General features: G+C 36.1%; 1 protein-coding gene across 5 annotated transcripts in view; it reads left to right on the top strand.

Annotated features, from left to right (window-relative positions):
- Positions 1-21,365, top strand: part of UBR1 (ubiquitin protein ligase E3 component n-recognin 1) — a 167,885-nt gene that overhangs the window by 115,618 nt on the left and 30,902 nt on the right. For all 5 annotated transcript variants that reach the window (XM_079915121.1, XM_079915122.1, XM_079915120.1 and 2 more), the window contains 10 exons: positions 45-131; positions 1,307-1,488; positions 5,519-5,724; positions 7,325-7,418; positions 8,187-8,336; positions 11,158-11,255; positions 14,606-14,699; positions 15,953-16,101; positions 20,144-20,199; positions 21,242-21,338. In XM_079915121.1, the coding sequence (XP_079771247.1) occupies positions 45-131; positions 1,307-1,488; positions 5,519-5,724; positions 7,325-7,418; positions 8,187-8,336; positions 11,158-11,255; positions 14,606-14,699; positions 15,953-16,101; positions 20,144-20,199; positions 21,242-21,338 (1,213 nt within the window). The remainder of the gene's footprint in view (positions 1-44; positions 132-1,306; positions 1,489-5,518; positions 5,725-7,324; positions 7,419-8,186; positions 8,337-11,157; positions 11,256-14,605; positions 14,700-15,952; positions 16,102-20,143; positions 20,200-21,241; positions 21,339-21,365) is intronic.

Raw genomic sequence — 21,365 nt, 5'->3', positions numbered from 1 at the left:
CAATCTAACCATACTTTTTTTAACATTTCATCTGTTTTTCACAGATGTTTGACACCGTGAAGCGATTAAGAGAAAAATCTTGTTTAATTGTAGCAACTACATCAGGATCAGAATCTATTAAAAATGATGAGGTAATAACATTATAATGATGATGACGTTCATCTCTGTCTTTGAACTTTACTGGTATAAGGGAGCTGCTTCTTTTTGTGAGAAGGAACCTGTTTATTGTAAGGTATATAAGATGTCTACTATTGTTCATTGTGTTTCTGTACCACAGGGATTAGTGGTAGTTGACATACATAGTTATCCAATATAATATATATATTTCACAAAAGTAGAGGAAATTGATGTTCAGTGCAGCGCTGTTGAAAATACCATATTTTATTAATTTTGAAATATTTTAATGTCTGAAATTGGAATATGTCTTATAATCCTTGCCTTCTTATTATTTAATCAGCAGCATTCTTAGTGGAACACAAGATTATGGTGCATCTAAGATTTAATGAAACGCAGTAATCTTTACGTTATGAATTTCCATAATATAACGAATCAGGTTTTGATGATTCTAATCTCAAAATCATTAGAATATTATTACTTGTGGTTATTAACTATCTTTCCTAAAAGAAAAACACTGGACTTAAGTTAAAATAAATAAAAAGACACCAATGCATTTCAGTAATGTTGTTAAAGTTCTCATTCTTAGCAATGTGTTAAGTAGTAACTGTTAGACATCAAGTTGGCTTTAAATTGATTAAATGTCAGTGGTTAAATGATTGACAAATGATTCAAAATTATTATTATTATTATTATTTTTTGTGTGTGGTACGCGGGCCTCTCACTGCTGTGGCCTTTCCTGTTGCGGAGCACAGGCTCCAGATGCGCAGGCTCAGCGGCCATGGCTCACGGGCCCAGCCGCTCCGCGGCATGTGGGATCTTCCCAGACCGGGGCACGAACCCGTGTCCCCTGCATTGGCAGGTGGACTCTCAACCACTGCGCCACCAGGGAAGCCCTCAAAATTATTATTTCATTTAATTTTGTTTCTTAATATACCTGCATTGAATATAAAAAGCAGTTTATTAGATATTTAAGATACTTGGCATTTTAAGTTAAAAAAATGTTTTAATAAGTTAAATTATTGAAGTAACCAGTGGAACAATTAATTGTAAGATGTGATGGAGCCTGTATGTTAATTTTGAGTCATCAGATTGAATCTGAGTTTACTCTAGGAAATTTTGCCTGACTGAACAGTATATGTAAATTTTCACAATGGATCTTACCTAATTTTTCTGGTCTTTTAATACCCAGATTACTCATGATAAAGAAAAAGCAGAACGAAAAAGAAAAGCTGAAGCTGCTAGGCTTCATCGCCAGAAGATCATGGCTCAGATGTCCGCCTTACAGAAGAACTTTATTGAAACTCACAAACTCATGTATGACAGTACGTCAGAAATGTCTGGGAAAGAAGACTCCATTATGGAGGAAGAGAGGTAAAATAAAGCAAAACTAAAAATTAGCAACCCAGTTTCTTGTAGGAAAAATTACATATTCACTTTAAATAATATTTTTTCAAAATATATTTCAAAGTAAGAGAAATCACACTATTTTTAAGCTAGCAAGGGCACAGTGAAGCCTCTTACTGGATGTAATTTTATGTTGATAAACTGTTCAAGTGCACAATGAAGTTAGTCGGGAACCTTTATGCACAAAAAGGCATGACGATGGAAACAGCAAAGATAGAAATCATCTCCTGTTATCTTGTACGTGCGGACTTCTTTAGGTACACATTTATGTATCAGTTCATATATTCCACATCATTTTTATGAGTTCTGGTAAAAATGACTGCTGCTATTACAGATTGAAAAAAAACCCTTCACTTGAAAAAGATGGTCCATGTTAATTTTTCCTTTTTTCTAAAAAAGAAAGAAGGCAACGCCTATAGTTTTAGTCATGGAGAGCACATTGGAATGGGAATTAGTAAACCTCGTTTTCTGACTATGACACTATGCTGTGCTCTTGGGGAAATCTGTTAACTTTCTGAGAGTAGTGTTTTGTGGGCTGTTATTTAGATACAGTGAGAAAAGGGAGGAGGCAAAATAATGGTTCTTTGAAAAGCATTCCAATTTAAAATATTGAAAATCCCTTCTATGCTTATTTTTAAAAACAAGCTTTCACTGCTCCTTAAAACAATGTGTGTTGTGGATACTTTTAGGAAATTGTGCTTCTGCAATAACAGTAGACAGTAAACATTGTACTTTACATAATATGTCTGTAATCCTGAAGCTGAGTATGCTAACAAAGAACCACAAAGAATACTGACTCTATATCTTAAAGATTAAAATTATGGTGGTAAACTATCCTGGGATGACAACATCCCAGTAATAAAACTAGAAACTAATACAAAACTTTAAACAACAAGCAGAAGTCCCAACCCTCTTGATATTACCTATGAACAATATAACATTTAGAAAGTAATGAACAAGAGACTACTGTATATTTATTCAAACAAGAGGATGTAAGCAGAAATGTACTCAGAATTAATTAATGGCCCTAGTGCTTTCATAATATATTTTTATTGCCTGATTGATTGTACACATAAAATTGTGTATGTGTTCTCACTGAAAACAATTCACATAACACAGTAAGTCTCCTTTGACCGTCCTCTGCATTCCTGAGCTTTCTCCACAGATAACCATTGTGATAATAACTATGGTTCTAGGTGTCTTTCTATGCATTTGTAAACATGTGTACGTGAATAATAATGAGTCTTGTTTTGTGTGTTTTAGTGGCTTTTTAAAATTTTACCATCCTTTTTTGTTCTGTGGGTTGCTTTTTCATTCAGTGTCTTTTAAATCTTTTCATGTCAATACAGATAGACCTTTAGAGTAGATTCTACATCATTCTTTATGACTGCTGCATAGTATTCCATAGTATGGATATATAATATTTTATTTATCATATTTTGGACATTTAAGTTGTTTTTCCCTTGTTCCCCAGTTTTCCCATATTACAAACAATGTGTCAGAACATTTTTGTATGTTCCCCCTTACACAACCCTACAAGTACTTCTCAAGGGTGGAATCTAATAAATGAAAGGGCTGGGTCATAATTATTTAAAATTTTAATAGATACTGCCACATTGCCCTCCAAAGTAGTTTCACCAATTTCTACTCCCAGCAGTGTATGAAGAGTTCCTGTTTCTTTCATTCTCACCAATACTTAAAATTATCAGTACTTGAAAATATTTGGTATAATCAAAATTATAAATTTGTGCCCTTCTGAAATTCCCTGATTGGTTAGTACTAGGTTGAGCATCTTTTCTTATAATTATTCACTAGCCTGTTAAATTTTGTCTTCTGAGAATTGCCTCTTATTATCCTTTGCCCATGTCTATTGGATACTTTACTTTTATCTTACTGATTTCTAGAAGTCCTTTAAAATTATGGATATTAAAGTTTGTTTCATGTTTCTCATATGTTGTTCCTGTTTATTTAACATTAATTATGAAATTTTAGCCATAGCAAAGTTTTCAGTGTTGATAAAGACAGATTTGTCAGTCTTTTCGAGTTTTAACTTTTTGTATCTTGCTTAAGAAGGCTTTTCCTATCCCAAAGTCACAAATATATTCTCTTACATGTTTTAAATGTAATTACATTTTTCATTTACATTACATTTACAAATTTACATTTACAAATTACATTTACATTTAAAATTTTAATTACAGTTATATTAACACATTTTCCTTTTAAAAATCAAATGTTAGAGATAAAGCTAAAGTTCCATTTGAGTACTGGCCCAAATCCTGCACCCCTTTCTGCCCTTCCTCAGAGATACTCTGGTTATAAGTTTTATGTATATCTTATAAGAATTTTTACTGTGCTATTAGATACAAATATATGTAACCATAGAAATTATATAGTGTCATTCAGCCTTTTGTTTTATTTGCATAAATGTTATTATGCATGTATCATTCTTCAGTTTCCCATTTTCATTTAATATTATGTCTTGGAAATCTGTATATGTATATTCTTACATACAAAACAAGCTCAGGGACTTCCCTGGCGGTCCGGTGGTTAAGACAACGTGCTCACAATGAGGGGGCCTGGGTTCAATCCCTGGTCAGGGAACTAGATCCTGCATGCTGCGACTAAGAGCCCGGATGCCGCAACTAAGACCCAGGGTGGCCAAATAAATAAATTAATTAATAAAATAATAAAAAAAACAAGCTTAGCATTCCTCATTCTTGGCATTTGGACAGCAGTTCTTATGCCTAATGAATTGCAGGGCATTTAGCATTTCTGGCCCTTTATCCACTGAAGTGCAGTAGTGCCCCCTAGTCCTTATGATAACCAAAAAGTTAACTTTACTCACATGTTGCTGAACCCCTCCTAAAAAGTAGTAAGTACCACAGCTAGCTGAGACCCACCTTTTAAAAACTTCATACTATTCTGTATTATGTAATTTCATGTATACTGATGATAACCATTTAAGTTATTTCCAGTTTGTTGGATGATATATGATATCTCAGGGAGCTTCTTGCATGGATAGCGAGGCAGTATTACACGGCATGGCCTGTGAAGTCAGATCATCTGGGTTAAATCCTGGCCCGGTTACTTCCTAGATGAATCATTAGATAAGTCTCTTACCATCTCTAGGCCTCAGATTCTTCATCTGAAAAATAGAGATAATAATAGTACCTGCCTTATAGGATTGTTGGAAGGATTAAATGAGGTAACAAAGTATTTGAAACAGTGCCTCACATTACAATTAGTGCTTTGTAAGTATTTGCTCTTATTTATTATTGTACACATTGAATACATCTTATGAATTGCTAAGTCACTAAGATGTATATTTTAAATTTTAATAGCTACCAAAGTAGAACAGAAACTTCAATGCCTAATAAGAGGGAATGGATAAAACCATTATGGCACATCTAGTGAGAGTACTGTGCAGCCATTTAAAAATAATGTTTCTGAAGCAAATTTCATGACATGAGAAAACAGCTAAGATATAAGTGAATAAAGCAGGACACAAACCGTATATGTAATGTGATCTTAATTATGTAAAAAATGTTATAAATAGAAAGCAGACTGGAAGGACATGTACAAGTCGTTATTTCTAGGTTGTGAGAGTATGATGCTTTTTATTTTCTTCTTTATATTTTTCTAGACTTTCCAAAATTTCTTAATAAGTATATATTACTTTTATAATCAGAAAAAACAGATTCACAGCTTCTTGGTACAGTAAGTTAACTATAATTATAATATGCATTCTACTTTGTGATCTGCTTTTTCTCTTTTTGCACTTATCAACACAGAATGTATTTTCTAGTAAGCAAATTAACTGATAAAAGTCAGAAAAATCAAGGGGGAAGATTTTAAGCTAATATTGCTAAATATAATTTTTATTTTATTTTTTTTATTCTTAAAGTTCTTGCCCTAAAGTTACTTAAAATCTACCAAAATATAAAGACAAGTGACCAAAACATGTGTCCTCATTTCTGGTCGTTTCTCTTGCTAGCACCCCAGCAGTCAGTGACTACTGTAAAATTGCTTTGGGTCCTAAACGGGGTCCGTCTGTTACTGAAAAGGAGGTGCTGACATGCATCCTCTGCCAAGAAGAACAAGAGGTGAAACTAGAAAATAATGCCATGGTATTATCGGCCTGTGTCCAGAAATCCACCGCCTTAACCCAGCACAGGGGAAAACCCATAGAACTCTCAGGGGGTATGTATTGTTTAATAAATGTCTTTTTGAGCATTTCTTTTCATACTTGTGTAATTAGAAAAAATACTATCTGAAAGAAGTTTGGGAGTGAGATTGTATTTAGCCTTATTTGGTCAGATCACATTTTACCCATTTATAAAATGGACGCTAGATTTTTACATGCCATTTTGGCTCCTTTGTCTGTTTTTTAAAATTTTGGTTAACACATGGCCACGTTGCTCATTCTGTCTCTTTCTATCTATCTCCATTTCTTTTTGCTGAACCATTTGCAAGTAGGAATTCATGACATTTCCCTAAATATTCCCTAAATATTTCCACATGTATTTTCTAAAACTAAAGATAATCTATTATATATCTAGCATACCAGTATAACATTTAAGAAAATTACTAATTCAGTAATATCATCTAATATAAAATCCATATTTGAATTTCCCCAACTGCCCTCAAAATGTCTTTTTTTAGCTAGACTTTTTTTTCCATTTAGGATTCAGACATGTTTCCTATGTTGCTTATTTTATGTCTGTTTTAATCTAGAATAGTCACTTGCCTTTTTTTTTTTTCATCATAAGTTTTTTGAAGAATGCAGGCCAGTTTTCCTGTACAGTGTCTTACATTGTGGATTTGTCTGGTTGTTGCCATGTGGTTAGGTTCTTGTTAAACATTTTCTTGGCTGGAGTACTTATTACATAATATGTTGTAATTCTTATATCACATCAGGAGTTAGCTGCTTTATTTTTTAAATACCCTTGGAATAATAATAATGATAAAAAAGGTTAACATCTAATGAATACTCACCATGTGCCAGGCACTGGTTAAGTGCTTTATGTGTATTTACTCACTTAATCTTCATAACAGCCCTGTGATTTAGGTACCAGTATTGGCTCCATTTACAGATGAAGAAACTGAGGCACAGAGAAATTAACTAACTTGTCAGAAGCCACAAATTATAAATGGTGAAATCAGGTTTTGAACCCCATAGTCTGTGCTCTTAGCCAGTAGATTATATTGCCTCTAAATATCCCTTAAAGTTACCCAGTCAAATCACTTTTAAAATACAAAAGTAAACTGTGCTTGAATCATAGAAAATTGCTTCAACAACCAAGATAATGCAACTTAAAGCCTAATGTTAATACATCAAGAATAGAAGTTGTGGGCTTCCCTGGTGGCGCAGTGGTTGAGAGTCCACCTGCCGATGCAGGGGACACGGGTTCGTGCCCCGGTCCGGGAAGATCCCACATGCCGCGGAGCGGCTGGGCCTGTGAGCCATGGCCGCTGGGCCTGCGCATCCGGAGCCTGTGCTCCGCAACGTGAGAGGCCACAACAGTGAGAGGCCTGCGTACCGCAAAAAAAAAAAAAGAATAGAAGTTGTCATTAATCCATACTAATCACACCTGGAAGTCTAGCTTTATATTTTCCTCTTTTTACTTACTCTTAAGAATATATATACTACTGCCATGATATTGTGACACTTTTATTGGACATTCCTAAGAAAGTTTATGATTAGAATTTTAGACCTGATAACCTCTTTTTTTGTTTGGTTTCTTTTTATGATTGTGGGGCAGATGAATACATACCTCATATTTTTGTCTTTCTGTATCAGAAACCGTGGACCCACTTTTCATGGATTCAGACTTGGCATATGGAACTTACACAGGAAGCTGTGGTCATGTAATGCATGCAGTGTGCTGGCAGAAGTAAGTTGTCCTTCTGACATGTTCTTGAAAGAAGCTAGGAATATTGAAGTTCTCTAAAGGCCACAAAAAGGCATGTTTTCTCGTGTCTTCTTTTTTTCTTATTTGAATAATTGAAGCAGTTTTAATTACTGATTTTGTTTGCATGATACTCATTATAGTATCACCCTTAGAAATTGGTGTGTAAAGTTATCAACTTAAAATTTTCACTGTACTTGCTTTGCACAAACTAATTAGTCTCTTTTGATCAGTATTTGTATAAAAGAAGTAATAATCTTTATAAAAATCTCATTCCCCTCAAAACATAGAAGGAAAAGTACCTTTGAGGTAGAATAGGGGACATGAAGTTCTAGTTGTATATCTGGAAGAGATAAAAGTTCAGAAATATAATTCCTGCGAAATATTTTGTGTAGGGTTTACCTTTTTGGCATCAGATTAAAATACATAATTTTCCTGTAATAGCCCTTACTACTTCAGTTGGTCATTGGAAACTGAGGGAGGTAGTATCTGTATTGTATCTCCATGCTGTTGAGGCAGGAGACAAGTTATAATTCAGTAAAACTATTTTAAATTTGTTTCTGCCCTGATGTGTCCTCCAGTTTGTCCCCAAAAGAATGGGCGTCCTATTTCTTCTATAATTATAATTTGTGTATTTTTGCATGTAGATTCTAAAGATGTTTATTGAGGCAAAAATTCCAGATTTTTTTCAGTTGAATTAGAGCAAAGATACATGTGTAGTTTTGAATGGACCTATGTCTTGGAATTTTGCAGGTATTTTGAAGCTGTACAGCTGAGCTCTCAGCAACGCATTCATGTTGACCTTTTTGACTTAGAGAGTGGAGAATATCTTTGCCCTCTTTGCAAGTCTCTGTGCAATACTGTGATCCCCATTATTCCTTTGCAACCTCAAAGGATAAGCAGGTATATTTTAATTTATGTTTTGGTTAATTTTTTTTAAGTTGTCTTTAATCCTTTTGTTGTGACTGTTTTAATTAGATTGCTAATTCCTTTTTTGCTATTTAATTAATACTTTTTCATTTTATAACTTGTATTCAACTTTAAAAATATGATAAAAGCCCCAATTTTTGGTTTCTAAAGGAACTGGAACATTCATTTACTCAAGTCTACATGTTTTGTATCTGTCTTCCAACAGCCATTAAAGTAATAGAACTTTGATCTCCATCTTAGCACTCACAGAAGGAAGAAAGTTGCAAAGAAGATCCATTCCTTTCTTATAGTCCTTTGCCAGCATTAGAGTTGCTATTAGGAGTTTGGTTGCTCTGCAGGTCTTTGTATTATTATTTCTATTCTATTTTTCTGAAGATCCAAATGCTGTAGTTGTAGAGACATGGACAAAAGGTTAACTATAAAGGTAAATAAACACGATAGGTTCATCTATGGATAGTTTTTTAGTGTTTAGAATAAATTTTTAAACTTTTATATTCTGACCATCTGTGAATAGAATTTAATAGCAGATTTATTAGTTTTTTTATGACAACTAGAACATGTAATTGTATATTTCTGTATTCTCACTATTCTACATGATGATAACAGTACTATTTATTATTATTTCAGTTTTTTTTAACTCAGTGACTTTGTAGTGATAGACCTAAGTTTTTCTAAAGAAAATGATTTTATTGATAAAACACTTTTAACTTGTTTTCACAGCATAAGAGTTCAAAGGTGATAGGTTTGGCAATCAGCGTCAGTAAGTAGTTGCTCTGTCTCTCCTATTCCATGTCATTAGAAAACATAATTTTGAATTGTTTTCTATTTAGTGTATTGGGACATAGAATGTCATCTTTTAGGAAGAAGGTGACATCACAAAGATTTATCTTTTATTTATTTATTTATTTTAGTTTTATTTATTTTTTGGCTGTGTTGGGTCTTCGTTGCTGCACATGGGCTTTCTCTAGTTGTGGTGAACGGGGGCTACTTACTCTTCATTGTGGTGTGCAGGCTTCTCTTTGTGGTAGCTTCTCTTGTTGCCAGGCACGGGCTCTAGGCACGCAGGCTTCAGTAGTTGCAATGTGTGGGCTCAGTAGTTGTGGCTTACGGGCTCTAGAGCGCGGGCTCAGTAGTTGTGGCTCACAGGCTCAGTTGCTCTGCAGCATGTGGGATCTTCCCAGACCAGGGCTCAGACCGTGTCCCCTGCATTGGCAGGTGGATTCTTAACCACTATGCCATCAGGGAAGTCCTCCTTGATATCTTTAAGAATAGGATGCTTCAGGGCAGTCCTTTCTAAAGTTAGACTGATCCTTACAACTAGGTCTCTTCAAACCCTGTGACACTTTTAGTCTGTAGTAACAATTTTGTTACTTAGGATCTGAAATACATAATTATAAATAACATTTTTATTAGGCATTTGAACTTACCTGTATAGTTGGAATATATTTGCCTCTTTTGTTAGAAAATCAACATGAGTATAACCTAAGATACTAAAGTTAAGAGCATATAAAAAACTTTATCAAAACTAATAATAAGCTAGCATTTTTAAAGAAAATTGGTCATAACAAATCAGAGTACACTTTCATTTCTGAGAACTGAAAAAATTCTTAGATCAAATTTGTGCCCAGAGATGTGAATTTTGGCACAGTTCATTGTATATTTTAACTTCACTTAAAGCTGTCCTTTCAGTAAGCAAATCTCTACTTTATAGTCCTTTTTAATAGCACTGTTGCTGGTCCCCCTTGGTTGTTAATAGCAGTTTGGGTCAAACCCCTGCCCTTACGGAATTTATATTACAGAGAGGAGAGACCAATGGTAAACATAAAAATACAGAGTATTGAGTAGTGAGAAATACAGAGAAAAACTAAATTGGCAGCATAAAGGGCTAGAGACAGACCAGTGCATGAGGTTCTCTACAGATTGAGTCGGCAGGGAGCTCCTCTCCGAGACGGTGACATTTGGATAGAGACCTGAATAAAGTGAAGGACAAGCAGTGCTACTCTCTGAGAGAAGAGAATTCTAAGAACAGGCAATATCAAGAGCAAAGACCCTGAAGTAGGAGCACATCAGCGTGTTGAAGGTGAAGCAAGAAGGCAGCAGGTTCAAGGCACAGGAAGAAGGCAGTACGCTTGGAATGGAGCAAGCAAGGAACCAGATCCTAAAAGGGCTTATGAGCTAAGATTTGAAGTTAGAACTGTATTTTATGTGTGATGGAAAACCATTGGAATGTTTTGGATAGGGAAGTGATACAATCTGATTTACATTTTTAAAAGATCTTGCTGGCGGTTGTGTGATGAATGTATAGATAATAAAGAAGCACTGCTGTGGAAGCAGGAAGAACAGTCTATTGAAGTAGTCCAGGTGATGGATAGTGTAACTTGGATTAGGGTAGTAATGATGGAGATAGAAAGAAGTGATCAACTTGGAATACATTTAGAAGATGAAACCTGCAAGACTAGCTGATAGATTAGAACGTGGTGTGTGAAGGAATCAGATATATCAGTGGTGATACCTAGTTTTTGACTTGAGCAGCTAGAATGGTGATTTCATTTACTGACATTTATTACTTCCAGGTGATGGGTGTATGGGTGGTATCTTGTTCTTTGTACTTTAAAATTTTTCTTCCCTCCCAAAACTACATTTTTAGGCACCAGTGTTTCTATGACCTAGGAAGCTAATCTGGAGGAGTTTGACTTTCATACAGCTGTTTATCCATGGAAAGACCCTACAAATTCAGCTTTTCAGTTTGACTTTGTGCCAATGGCTTTAATAATTTTTAAATATCATTTTTCAGTGAGAATACAGAAGCTCTTGCTCAACTTTTGACCCTGGCACGATGGATACAGACTGTTCTGGCCAGAATAACAGGTTATAATATGAAACATGCTAAAGGTTTGCTTAAAATTATTTTATATTTAGCTGTATGAGATTCAAGTGTCAGAGTCTTTATTTTTTTGAAAGTACTTATTGCTCTAAAATATGGTTTGTACATACAGATTTGTTAAATATTAGGAAATAGGTTTTTTTAGACCAAGGCTAAGTTTGGCTTAAATCACTTTACTCAATTTAATAATTTTTCATACTATGAGGCAGTATGGACAGTAATTAATCTGGAGTCACAATGCTTGGATTTAAGTCTTAGATCTATCACTTACTATCTGTGTGATCTTGGACAAGTTACTTAACCTCTCTGTGCCTCAGCTTTCTTATTTGCAAAGTGGGAATGATAATAGTACCTATCTCATTGATTGAAGGATTGAGTTATCCTACATAAAGTAGAACAGTGCATGGTACATAGTAAATACTATATAAGTGTTAACTATTATTAATACTGTTAATATGTTGTAATTAATATTAATAACAACAAACATTTGGAAATTATTACCCCATTTATATATTCTTCACAGTTGAGAGATAAGACTACCTAAAGGCTCAGAGAAGTAAACAATGGCAGGCAGATTGGGGTGGAAGTAAAAATCTGAGGAATGTTTAGTACAGGCAGTGAGTTTCCTGGGGTTTTTTTGTTCCTCCTTTATTTCCCAGTTTTGACCCTGGGGTAGCCTGAGTCACAGAACTATGCAGTGGACATGAACAGTAAAAAATCCAGGAGAGATGCCATCTTTCTGGCCAGAGGACTGGAAAAGAAGCCCCTCAGAGCTGGAGAGTGTAAAGGGAATTCTTTTTTTTTTTCCGCGTCTTTATTGGAGTATAATTGCTTTACAATGGTGTGCTTCTGCTTTATAACAAAGTGAATCAGTTATACATACATATATATCCCCATATCTCTTCCCTCTTGCATCTCCCTCCCTCCCACCCTCCCTATCCCACCCCCCCAATCCCACCCCTCTAGGTGGTCACAAAGCACCGAGCTGATCTCCCTGTGCTATGCAGCTGCTTCCCACTAGCTATCAGTTTTACATTTGGTAGTGTATATATGTCCATGCCACTTGTTGTGTTTTTTTCCCTCTCTTTTGGCTCTTTCCCAAGGCCAGCTTCAGTCATGGAACTGCACTGCCATGGTGGCCACATAAATATCTAAAATCCCAAGAGAAAACCAGTCTTACTTGTCAAAAGATCTGGGAGAAATGGGACCACTATATTCCAAAAAATTCTGGGTGAATCCTCATTATTTTTTTCTTTGCCTCACAGCTTCACCGCAAGGTTAGCCCCAGTCAGCACAGGGGACTAAAACTGAGAGAAATTGGTCATTTTGACCAGAGGAACTGGGAAGAAGGGCCCCTTGGAGCTAGAGAGTACAGGGGGAATCCCAGAGAGGAGAGAGTTGTAGAAGGGAATCTCCTACTTTTGAGACAAACACAAGTCCTGAGCTCAGCTCCAAGCTGCACGTGTGTGGAACAGGCCCAAAAAAGCATAGCAACAGCTTTGAGACTGAAGCTGCATTAAACCACCACTCAAGTTCCAGACTAAGCCCTGAGTAGTACATGTACTGGCAGACCCAAACAGCATAGCAAAGGCTCTGAAAACTAACATTGGAACCACCACTTACAGGGAGTGAGACAGAACTTGTTGAACCTGATTTGGGTTGGGTTGACTGCCTACTAGAACAACAACAAAAAAGGTACATTTTTCCAGAGAATGTTAATGCGGACCAGCAATGTTCAATATATTCACAATGTAATATTCAAAGTATCCAAGACACAATCCAGAATTACTGAAGCTACAGAGAACCAGGAGAATCTGACCAACTCTCAAGGAAAAAAACAGTCAACCAACTGCCAATCCTGAGATGTTTTAGTGTTGAACTTTTCAGACAAAAAGTATAAAGCAGCTTTATAGTCATGAAACATGAAATAAAGGTGAACACTCGTGAAGTGAATGGAAAAATAGGAGTTCTTATCAGGAAAAAATAGAAACTATAAAAAAAGAACCAAATGGAGATAACAAAATTGAAAAAATACTATATGAATTAAAAAATTAACTGAATGGGGGCTTCCCTGGTGGCGCAGTGGTTAAGAATCCGCCTGCCAATGCAGGGGACATGGGTTCGAGCCCTGGTCTGGGAAGATCCCACATGCTACAGAGCAACTAAGCCCGTGCACCACAACTACTGAAGCCTGCGCGCCTAGAGCCCATGAGCCACAGCTACTGAAGCCAGCACGCCACAACTACTGAGCCCGTGTGCTGCAACTACTGAAGCCTGCGCGCCTAGAGCCTGTGCTCCCCAACAAGAGAAGCCACCTTAATGAGAAGCCCTCGCACCAGAATGAAGAGTAACCCCCGCTCGCAACAACTAGAGAAAGCCCGCGCACAGCAACGAAGACGCAGCGCAGCCCAAAAATTAATTAATTAAATCTTTTAGAAAAAAAGAATACAATTTTAACTGAATGGGCTCAGTAGTAGAATGGAGACGGTGAGATAAGAGTCAGTGAATTTGAAATTAGATCAGGGGAAATTACACAATGAAGAATGGACAGAAAAGTGATGCAGAAAAGCGATGCAGTATCCTTAGGGACATATGGAACATTTTTTTCTTCCCTTTAGCCCAACATTTGTGTCATTGAAGTCCTGAAAAGAAAAAGGATGGTACAGAAAAAATAGTGAGGAAATAATAGCTGGAAACTTTCCAAACTTAGAGAAAGACTTAAATTTATAGGTTTAAGAAGCTCAGTGAACTTCAAACTTAAAAGCATACCTAGATAGATCATACCCAAACTGCTGAAAACCAGAGATGAAGAAAAGAATCTCAAGAGCCACCAGAAGAAAACAAGTCATTTCACATATGGGAATAACAATTCTAATTTGATAAGGAAATGGAGCCACAAAGAGGTTTAGTATTTACCCAAGGTCTTAGTAACAGTCACTGGCAGAGCTAGGATTCATACCCAGGCAGCTTGGCTCCAGATCCTTGTTCTTATTCACTAACACATGCTGCCTTACTAATAGAATACTATGCATTTGTTAAAAATAGAAATATAGAGGGTCAGTTACTGATGTGGAAGACATTTATGATCTGTTAGTGAAAAAACAAGATACAGAACAGTACTAGAGATGTTGTCCTTTTTAAAAAAAATCTACACGTGTAACATTTATATGGAGAACAGAAGAATATCACCCTAATGCCATCTGGTTATCTAGGTGGAGAAATTGTGAATGATTATTTATTGCTTACTAACATTTTCTAAGTTTTCTAAAATGATCATATATAATTTACAAAAGCTAGAAAAGTGTGTGTCAGGCTAAACTCCTGTGATTTTTCTTTCTTTTTCCTTTTAATTTGTAAGGAGAAAAGCCAACAATTCCAGTCTTGTTTGATCAAGGAATGGGTGATTCCACTTTTGAGTTCCATTCTATTCTGAGTTTTGGAGTTCAGTCTTCGTAAGTATCTAAACAAGAGCAGTTTGTAAGTGGTTGTGAAAATAAGAGTGAAGAACAGTTCTTTCCTTCCTTCTTGCTTTATTTGTAAAATTGTTTTCTTTATCCCATTTTTATCTTGTTGCTTTCTCCCTAGAGTTTTATTTGTACTAATGAAATTAAGTGGTTTGAGATATTAGAGTAATATGTATTTAATATGTATTAGGGTGAACCATGCCTATAATTAACTGTTTTTGACCAACAAAAATACTATTTTTATATAGTCCAACCTACAACAAGAACAGAATTTAAGAGACTTAAGTTAAAATCACATCTGACTTGCTCTGTGACTTCTGAAAAGTCTCAGGTCACTCCAACCCTACCACAATTCATTTTCTTGTTTGTAAGATTGAGACAGTGGTCTTCTAACTTACCTCATAACGTTAATGGAAAGATATTTATGTGAAGGCACTTTGAAAAATATAATATATCCAAATCAGATATTACTTGTTAATGAATATCATCTGAGGTACATTTTTCTAGTTGTGATCCTTGTTTACATTATGTATCCCATTGCTACTGAAAATATTTGTTACTTGCAACAAATAGAAGTTCAGGAAACCAGAAATAATCATTGCTAGTACATATATTATAATATACACACACAGACATACACACACCCCTATCAGCGCAGAAGTACTTCTTGGTCCCTTATCCATACACTAAAACTTATGTCAGATCTGTTTCCTCTGAGTTTTTTTTTTTTTTTTTTGCGGTACGCGGGCCTCTCACCGTTGCGGCCTCTCCCGCTGCGGAGCACAGGTTCCGGACGCGCAAGCTCAGATTCTCCACGGCATGTGGGATCTTCCCGGACCGGGACACGAACCCGCGTCCGCTGCATCGGCAGGCGGACTCTCAACCACTGCGTCACCAGGGAAGCCCTCCTCTGAGTTTTAATCCTCTCTCCAGTCTGTTCCTTAATTTGGACCTGGACCCTTTCTGCTGTGAACATTTACTGCATCTTTTATAAGAAATTATCTGGGTCATTACCATTTTGTCGGAGACATTTTTCTACCTGTAGGAGTTACAGTTCTGCTTTTCCCATTTCTTCTTAAGGAATAAATCTTCTTCAGCAGCTCTTATCTCTAATTTGACAAAGGGTAGTTTACTTTGTCAAAAGGAGTTAAATTCTTACTTTGGTACTTAATTGGACTTCTCAATAGGTAGCCCCTTTTACTAGACAATATCAATATAAATTTTTCTTGTTTTATTTTTAGGATAAAGTATTCTAATAGCATCAAGGAAATGGTCCTTCTCTTTGCCACAACAATTTATAGAATTGGATTGAAAGTGCCTCCTGATGAAACGGATCCTCGAATCCCCATGATGACCTGGAGCACATGTGCTTTCACTATCCAGGCAATTGGTAAAGCCTATAAGAGAACTAGTTTGGAGCTTTATAGAAACAGAATTAACATTGATTGACCAAAATTCCTTTTTTTCCCTGATGGCCTGGAATACTTTGACTTGTTTAAGGACTCTTAGTATATCAGTAGATTAGGTGACATGATGCCATTTAGCCTTAGAATATTTTGTATTAATCTCTTAACTACAAAAATGAGCATATAAACTAAAAATACTTGAAAGGGACAGCATGAAGCAAGCTATATTAGAAAGGTGGCAGAGTTACAACACTGGAAGATCAGAGAAAAACAAAGGAAGAAGAATCAACCCAGAAATGTCCAGTATTTTTATTTCTTTTACACTTTGAGATAAAAAGAAAGGTAAACTAAAGTCATCTAAAAAATTACCAGGAAAGAGAAAGGAAGACTGAGGGGGTCAGGAGAGACAGATTAGCAGCAAGAAACCTACCAAGTCTGAAGGGAAGCCCACTGTCAAGTTCTCTGCCATGTTGAAAGCTTCTAGCTATCAAATCAACATGTTGTGCACCAGCGGTCCCCAACCTTTTTGGCACCAGGGACCAGTTTCATGGAAGACAGTTCTTCTGCGGACTGGTGGCCTGGGCGTGGGGGAGTGGTTCAGGTGGTAATGCAGGTGATGGGGAGCAGCAGATGAAGCTTCGCTCACTCGCTGCTCACCTCCTGCTGTGCAGCCCGGTTCCTACCAGGCCACTGACCGATATCGGTCCGCAACCTGGGGGTTGGGGACCCCTGTTGTACACCTTAAACTTACACAGTGTTATATATCTCATTAAAGACAGGGGTAGTGAAGCAGTGAAGAATTGCTTAGATTTTTAAATTAGTATATTTGCCCATGACAGTCACAAGATAGAGTACTACATGAAAAAGAGTTAAGAACTGTAATTCTTTCATGTCATCTTTATCCAAGCCAGTTTCAGACTCATTTTCCAGTTTTTCTGGTAGTTGTTTTTAATGGTTCTACCACATTTTCTTCATTTAAATATAGTTTTGTAATAAGACACTATTTCATGATTTGAAGTAACTAACATGAAGCCACTTCTTTTTTTTTTAATAAATTTATTTATTTATATTTTATTTTTGGCTGCGTTGGGTCTTCGTTGCTGCACACAGGCCTTTCTCTAGTTGCAGAGAGAGGGTGCTACTCTTCGTTGCGGTGCACGGGCTTCTCATTGCAGTGGCTTCTCTTGTGGAGCATGGGCTCTAGGCGTGCGGGCTTCAGTAGTTGTGGCTCGTGGGCTCTAGAGCGCAGGCTCAGTAGTTGTGGTGCACGGGCTTAGTTGCTCTGCAGCATGTAGGATCTACCAGGGCTCAAACCCATGTCCCCTGCACTGGCAGGCAGATTCTTAACTACTGCGCCACCAGGGAAGTCCAAAGCCACTTCTTTCACAGAGCGTTCCTGGACATCAGCATCAGTCTCTGTGAACGGATTTTAGAAGTTATTTCCAAACCTGTCAGACTTAAATTGTGGGTAAAAAATAAATACACAGGTTTATATTTACTATGATTAAATAAAATGAGAAAAGGAAAAGATGAGGTTTAAATAGAATCTGAACAATATGATATGAAATGTAAAGCATTCTTTTGGAGTCATAATCTACTAAATATCTTCAGATTTCCAATGAAGGTACTTTTACACTTTACTATTTTGGGAACACAAGCATTAGGAATTGGAAATTTATATTTAGGCATTGAACATTTTAAAAAGTGACAGTTTTTTTATAGAGTAGATGAGAAATTCATTGGAGAATAGGACTGAGTCTTCATGTGTGTTTCTGTAACATAGTAATTTGAATCTATTTGATTAATAGAGTGTTATATAGTTTTCACTCTAGGGCTTTTTCCATGCAGTGGATATAATGCTGTACTTTATTCCTAGTACATAAACAGCTAACTTTTCTCACTCCCTGTGGGTGTGGAGAGACATATACAGGATGTGTTGGCACAGTTATGAAAAATAGTTGAGGAATCAAAACAGAGGGTCTGACAAAGAGAATGGAAGAAGAGGACAAATATTGTCAATCGATCACTTTGTGAATAAGATATCTTATGCCGCATAACAGGAGGGGGCCCTTCTGAGATAAAGGCACTAATCTCTGAAGAATTTAGTACTTCCTCGCTCAGATTATTTAACAAAACTTCTTCCCAAGCAATACCCAGGAAATAACAAAGTTTTGCTTAATGACTAATTCCAAAGTCCATAAAATGTCAGTTCAGGAATTGTTTCAAAACCAATAGGGTGGTTATATGATCCACACATCCTCCAAATTTTAAAAATGTATATATAAATCATGTGATATTCATTTTAATATAAAATTTACAAATATAAAATCAGTACTGAACTGAAAAGATATATTAATAGGTTTTATACTTGCTCAAGTGACTTTTGTAACACAATATATAATATTCAGTTAAACATCTGGTATCTAATGGTAAAAAAAACTACCAGCAAATTGAGGTTACATTTAGAATTAAACATGGTGATACTTGATTTAGTTCATACTGACCTTTTAACTATCGCATTTTGTGTTTAATGGTGTCTAGATTAGCCAAAATTTTGTCCGTTTTTAGCCAGTTCTGGTTTTCTATTTTTTCTGCTTTCTTCAAAGCTAGAATAAGAGAAAATACATGATAAAAAAATGCAAAAAGAAAATAGGAAATAAGCCTTCCACTCTCACAGATGTGTTTGCTACCAAGGATCAGTGAAAATAAGAGTAATTTAGTAATAAATACCCTAGCCAACAAGGCAAAATATATTTCTGAACCCATGCTTTTTTGGTATTTTCAGTTTCATCTTTTTATCCTATAAATCTAATTGTTTTTTAATAGTACCTAAAAGAGCAATAACGTTACTTACGTCTGTCTTATGTATTATTTTTTAACAAAATAGGTGTTATTATATTAAAAAAATTACTTATTTAAAAATTTTTTGCAGAGAAGGACAAATACTGTATGTTTTTATTTATATGTGCTATCTAAAATATAAAACAAATGAACAAATATAGCAAACAGACTCACAGATACAAAGGACAAACTAGTGGTTACCAGAGGGGAGAGGGGTAGGAGTAGGGGCAAAATAGGTGAAGGAGATTAAGAGGTACAAACTACTAGGTACAAAATAAATGTTACAAGGAAGTAATACAAAGCACAGGAATATAGTCAGTATTTTATAATAACTTTGTATGGAGTGTAATGTGTAAAAATATCAAATTACTATATACCTGAACTTAATATAATATTGTAAGTCAACTATACTTCAATTAAAGAAAAAAAATTTTTTTTGCATAGGAATTTTTTTTTTTTAAAGGAGGATAAATGAACCAGAATGCTTTGTTTTTCCCAGGTATTCTTTTTTTTCTTTTTTTTTTTTTTTTTTTTTGCAGTACACGGGCCTCTCACTGTTGCGGCCTCTCTCGTTGTGGAGCACAGGCTCCGGACGTGCAGGCTCAGCGGCCATGGCTCACGGGCCCAGCCGCTCCGCAGCATGTAGGATCTTCCCAGACCAGGGCACGAACCCGTGCCCCCTGCATTGACAGGCGGACTCTCAACCACTGTGCCACCAGGGAAGCCCCCAGGTATTCTTTATTGATTGCTGCAGGGACTTTATTATTTGTAGTAGCAATTTGTGAATGATCTACATTTGCCTTTGTAGTATTCTCTCACTCAAAAGTTTGGAAATTTGGGGGACTTCCCTGGTGGTCCAGTGGTTAAGACTCCGTGCTTCCAATGCAGGGGGCCTGGGTTTGACCCGGTGCCGCATGCCACAACTAAAAGAGCCCACATGTAGCAACGAAGATCCCGTGTGCTGCAACTAAGACTCAGCGCAGTGAAATAAATAAATAAATAAATATTTTTAAAAATTGGGTGGGGGGGAAATTTTGGCATAGACTTAAACATGAAATTTTGAAGGGGAAAAGTGCAAAGCATCTGGTCAAAAATAAGATTAGTTAAAGAATATCTGATAGAAACCAAGTATACAATTGTAGCAGTATTCAGAATTTATCATTTTCGTTTTTCTTACTCTTTGAGAAAACCTCTTGGGAGATGAAGGAAAACCTTTGTTTGGAGCACTTCAAAATAGACAGGTATGTGTATTCCAGCAGGGTACGTGTAACTCTTGGTATGCTTTTTTAGGGAGTCCGCAGTATATTTATCATTTAAAAAAATCTTTATTCATTCCTTTTTCTGTAAAAGTTAGCAGAATTCTGTTAAAAAAAAAAAGCTACTTCAGTCTCATAGGAGACTGAAGGGCCAACATTGTACACTTTGGAGAGTTTTCTCAATCTTAGTGGTTAAATGTAATTCACAGAAAGATTTCTGATGATACTTGGTTACTTTTTATCCCCTTCTCTGTTTATTTCCAAATCAGAACCCTAGTGTCTCTTACATTTTTCCTTCTTACTAATTTTGTACCATCATGTAATATTAAGTATTAATGCTGGCTTAGCTCTAGATAAATCATCATACTGAATTCAAGAATAAAACTAAACCATGACTCCTTGATGGGCAGATCCTGACTCTGTATAACTATACTCCTGCCTCAGGCCCAAGCCTCATAACATTGGGGACCCTGAAAAACAGTGCTTAAGAAATGTGCTCAGTAGCCCTGTGAAAACAAACTGGGTAACAGGATTCCCTAGACCACCTACTTCCTAGCCATTTCTCTCTTATTATCTGATAGCTGACACAGGGGACTTGGAGTCCACGATGTGCTTCCCTATAGTTCCCATCCTTCCATCTGGGAAGCAGAAGATCTGTTCCCTGAATTCAGTGATTTTCTGCCATCATTTTAGAATTTCTGTAAATACGTTTGTTTGCACAGGCCTCAATAGAATAATTTAGGCCAGATATTTAAGAGAATGACTCTGGGGAAAATGAGTACTTAAATGAGAATTGAGATGATTATATCTTTAATACCTCTTTGTCATGGGAAGATCTATTAAAAAAATTCGGTGAAGTCATAAAACTTTTTAGAAGTATTAAAAATATTGTAACTAAATTTGCAAGAATGTAAAGTATATAGTAAGTCTGCACTAATTCTTGCAGACTGGGATTGGTTTTTACATTGAATGACTTAGGTCTTTTATCTTCCCTTATCTTTTTATCTTCCCCTCTCTTACAATCTAGCATAATGGTCTAAAAGCATTAATGCAGTTTGCCATTGCACAAAGGATTACCTGTTCTCAGGTCCTGATACAGAAACATCTGATTCGTCTTCTATCAGGTAGAGTCTTCTCTGAATTATTATTAT

The sequence above is a fragment of the Stenella coeruleoalba genome (genome assembly GCF_951394435.1).
Source record: "Stenella coeruleoalba genome assembly, chromosome: 2".
NCBI classification, from domain to species: domain Eukaryota; kingdom Metazoa; phylum Chordata; class Mammalia; order Artiodactyla; family Delphinidae; genus Stenella; species Stenella coeruleoalba.
This window is presented reverse-complemented; position numbering and strand designations above follow the sequence as displayed.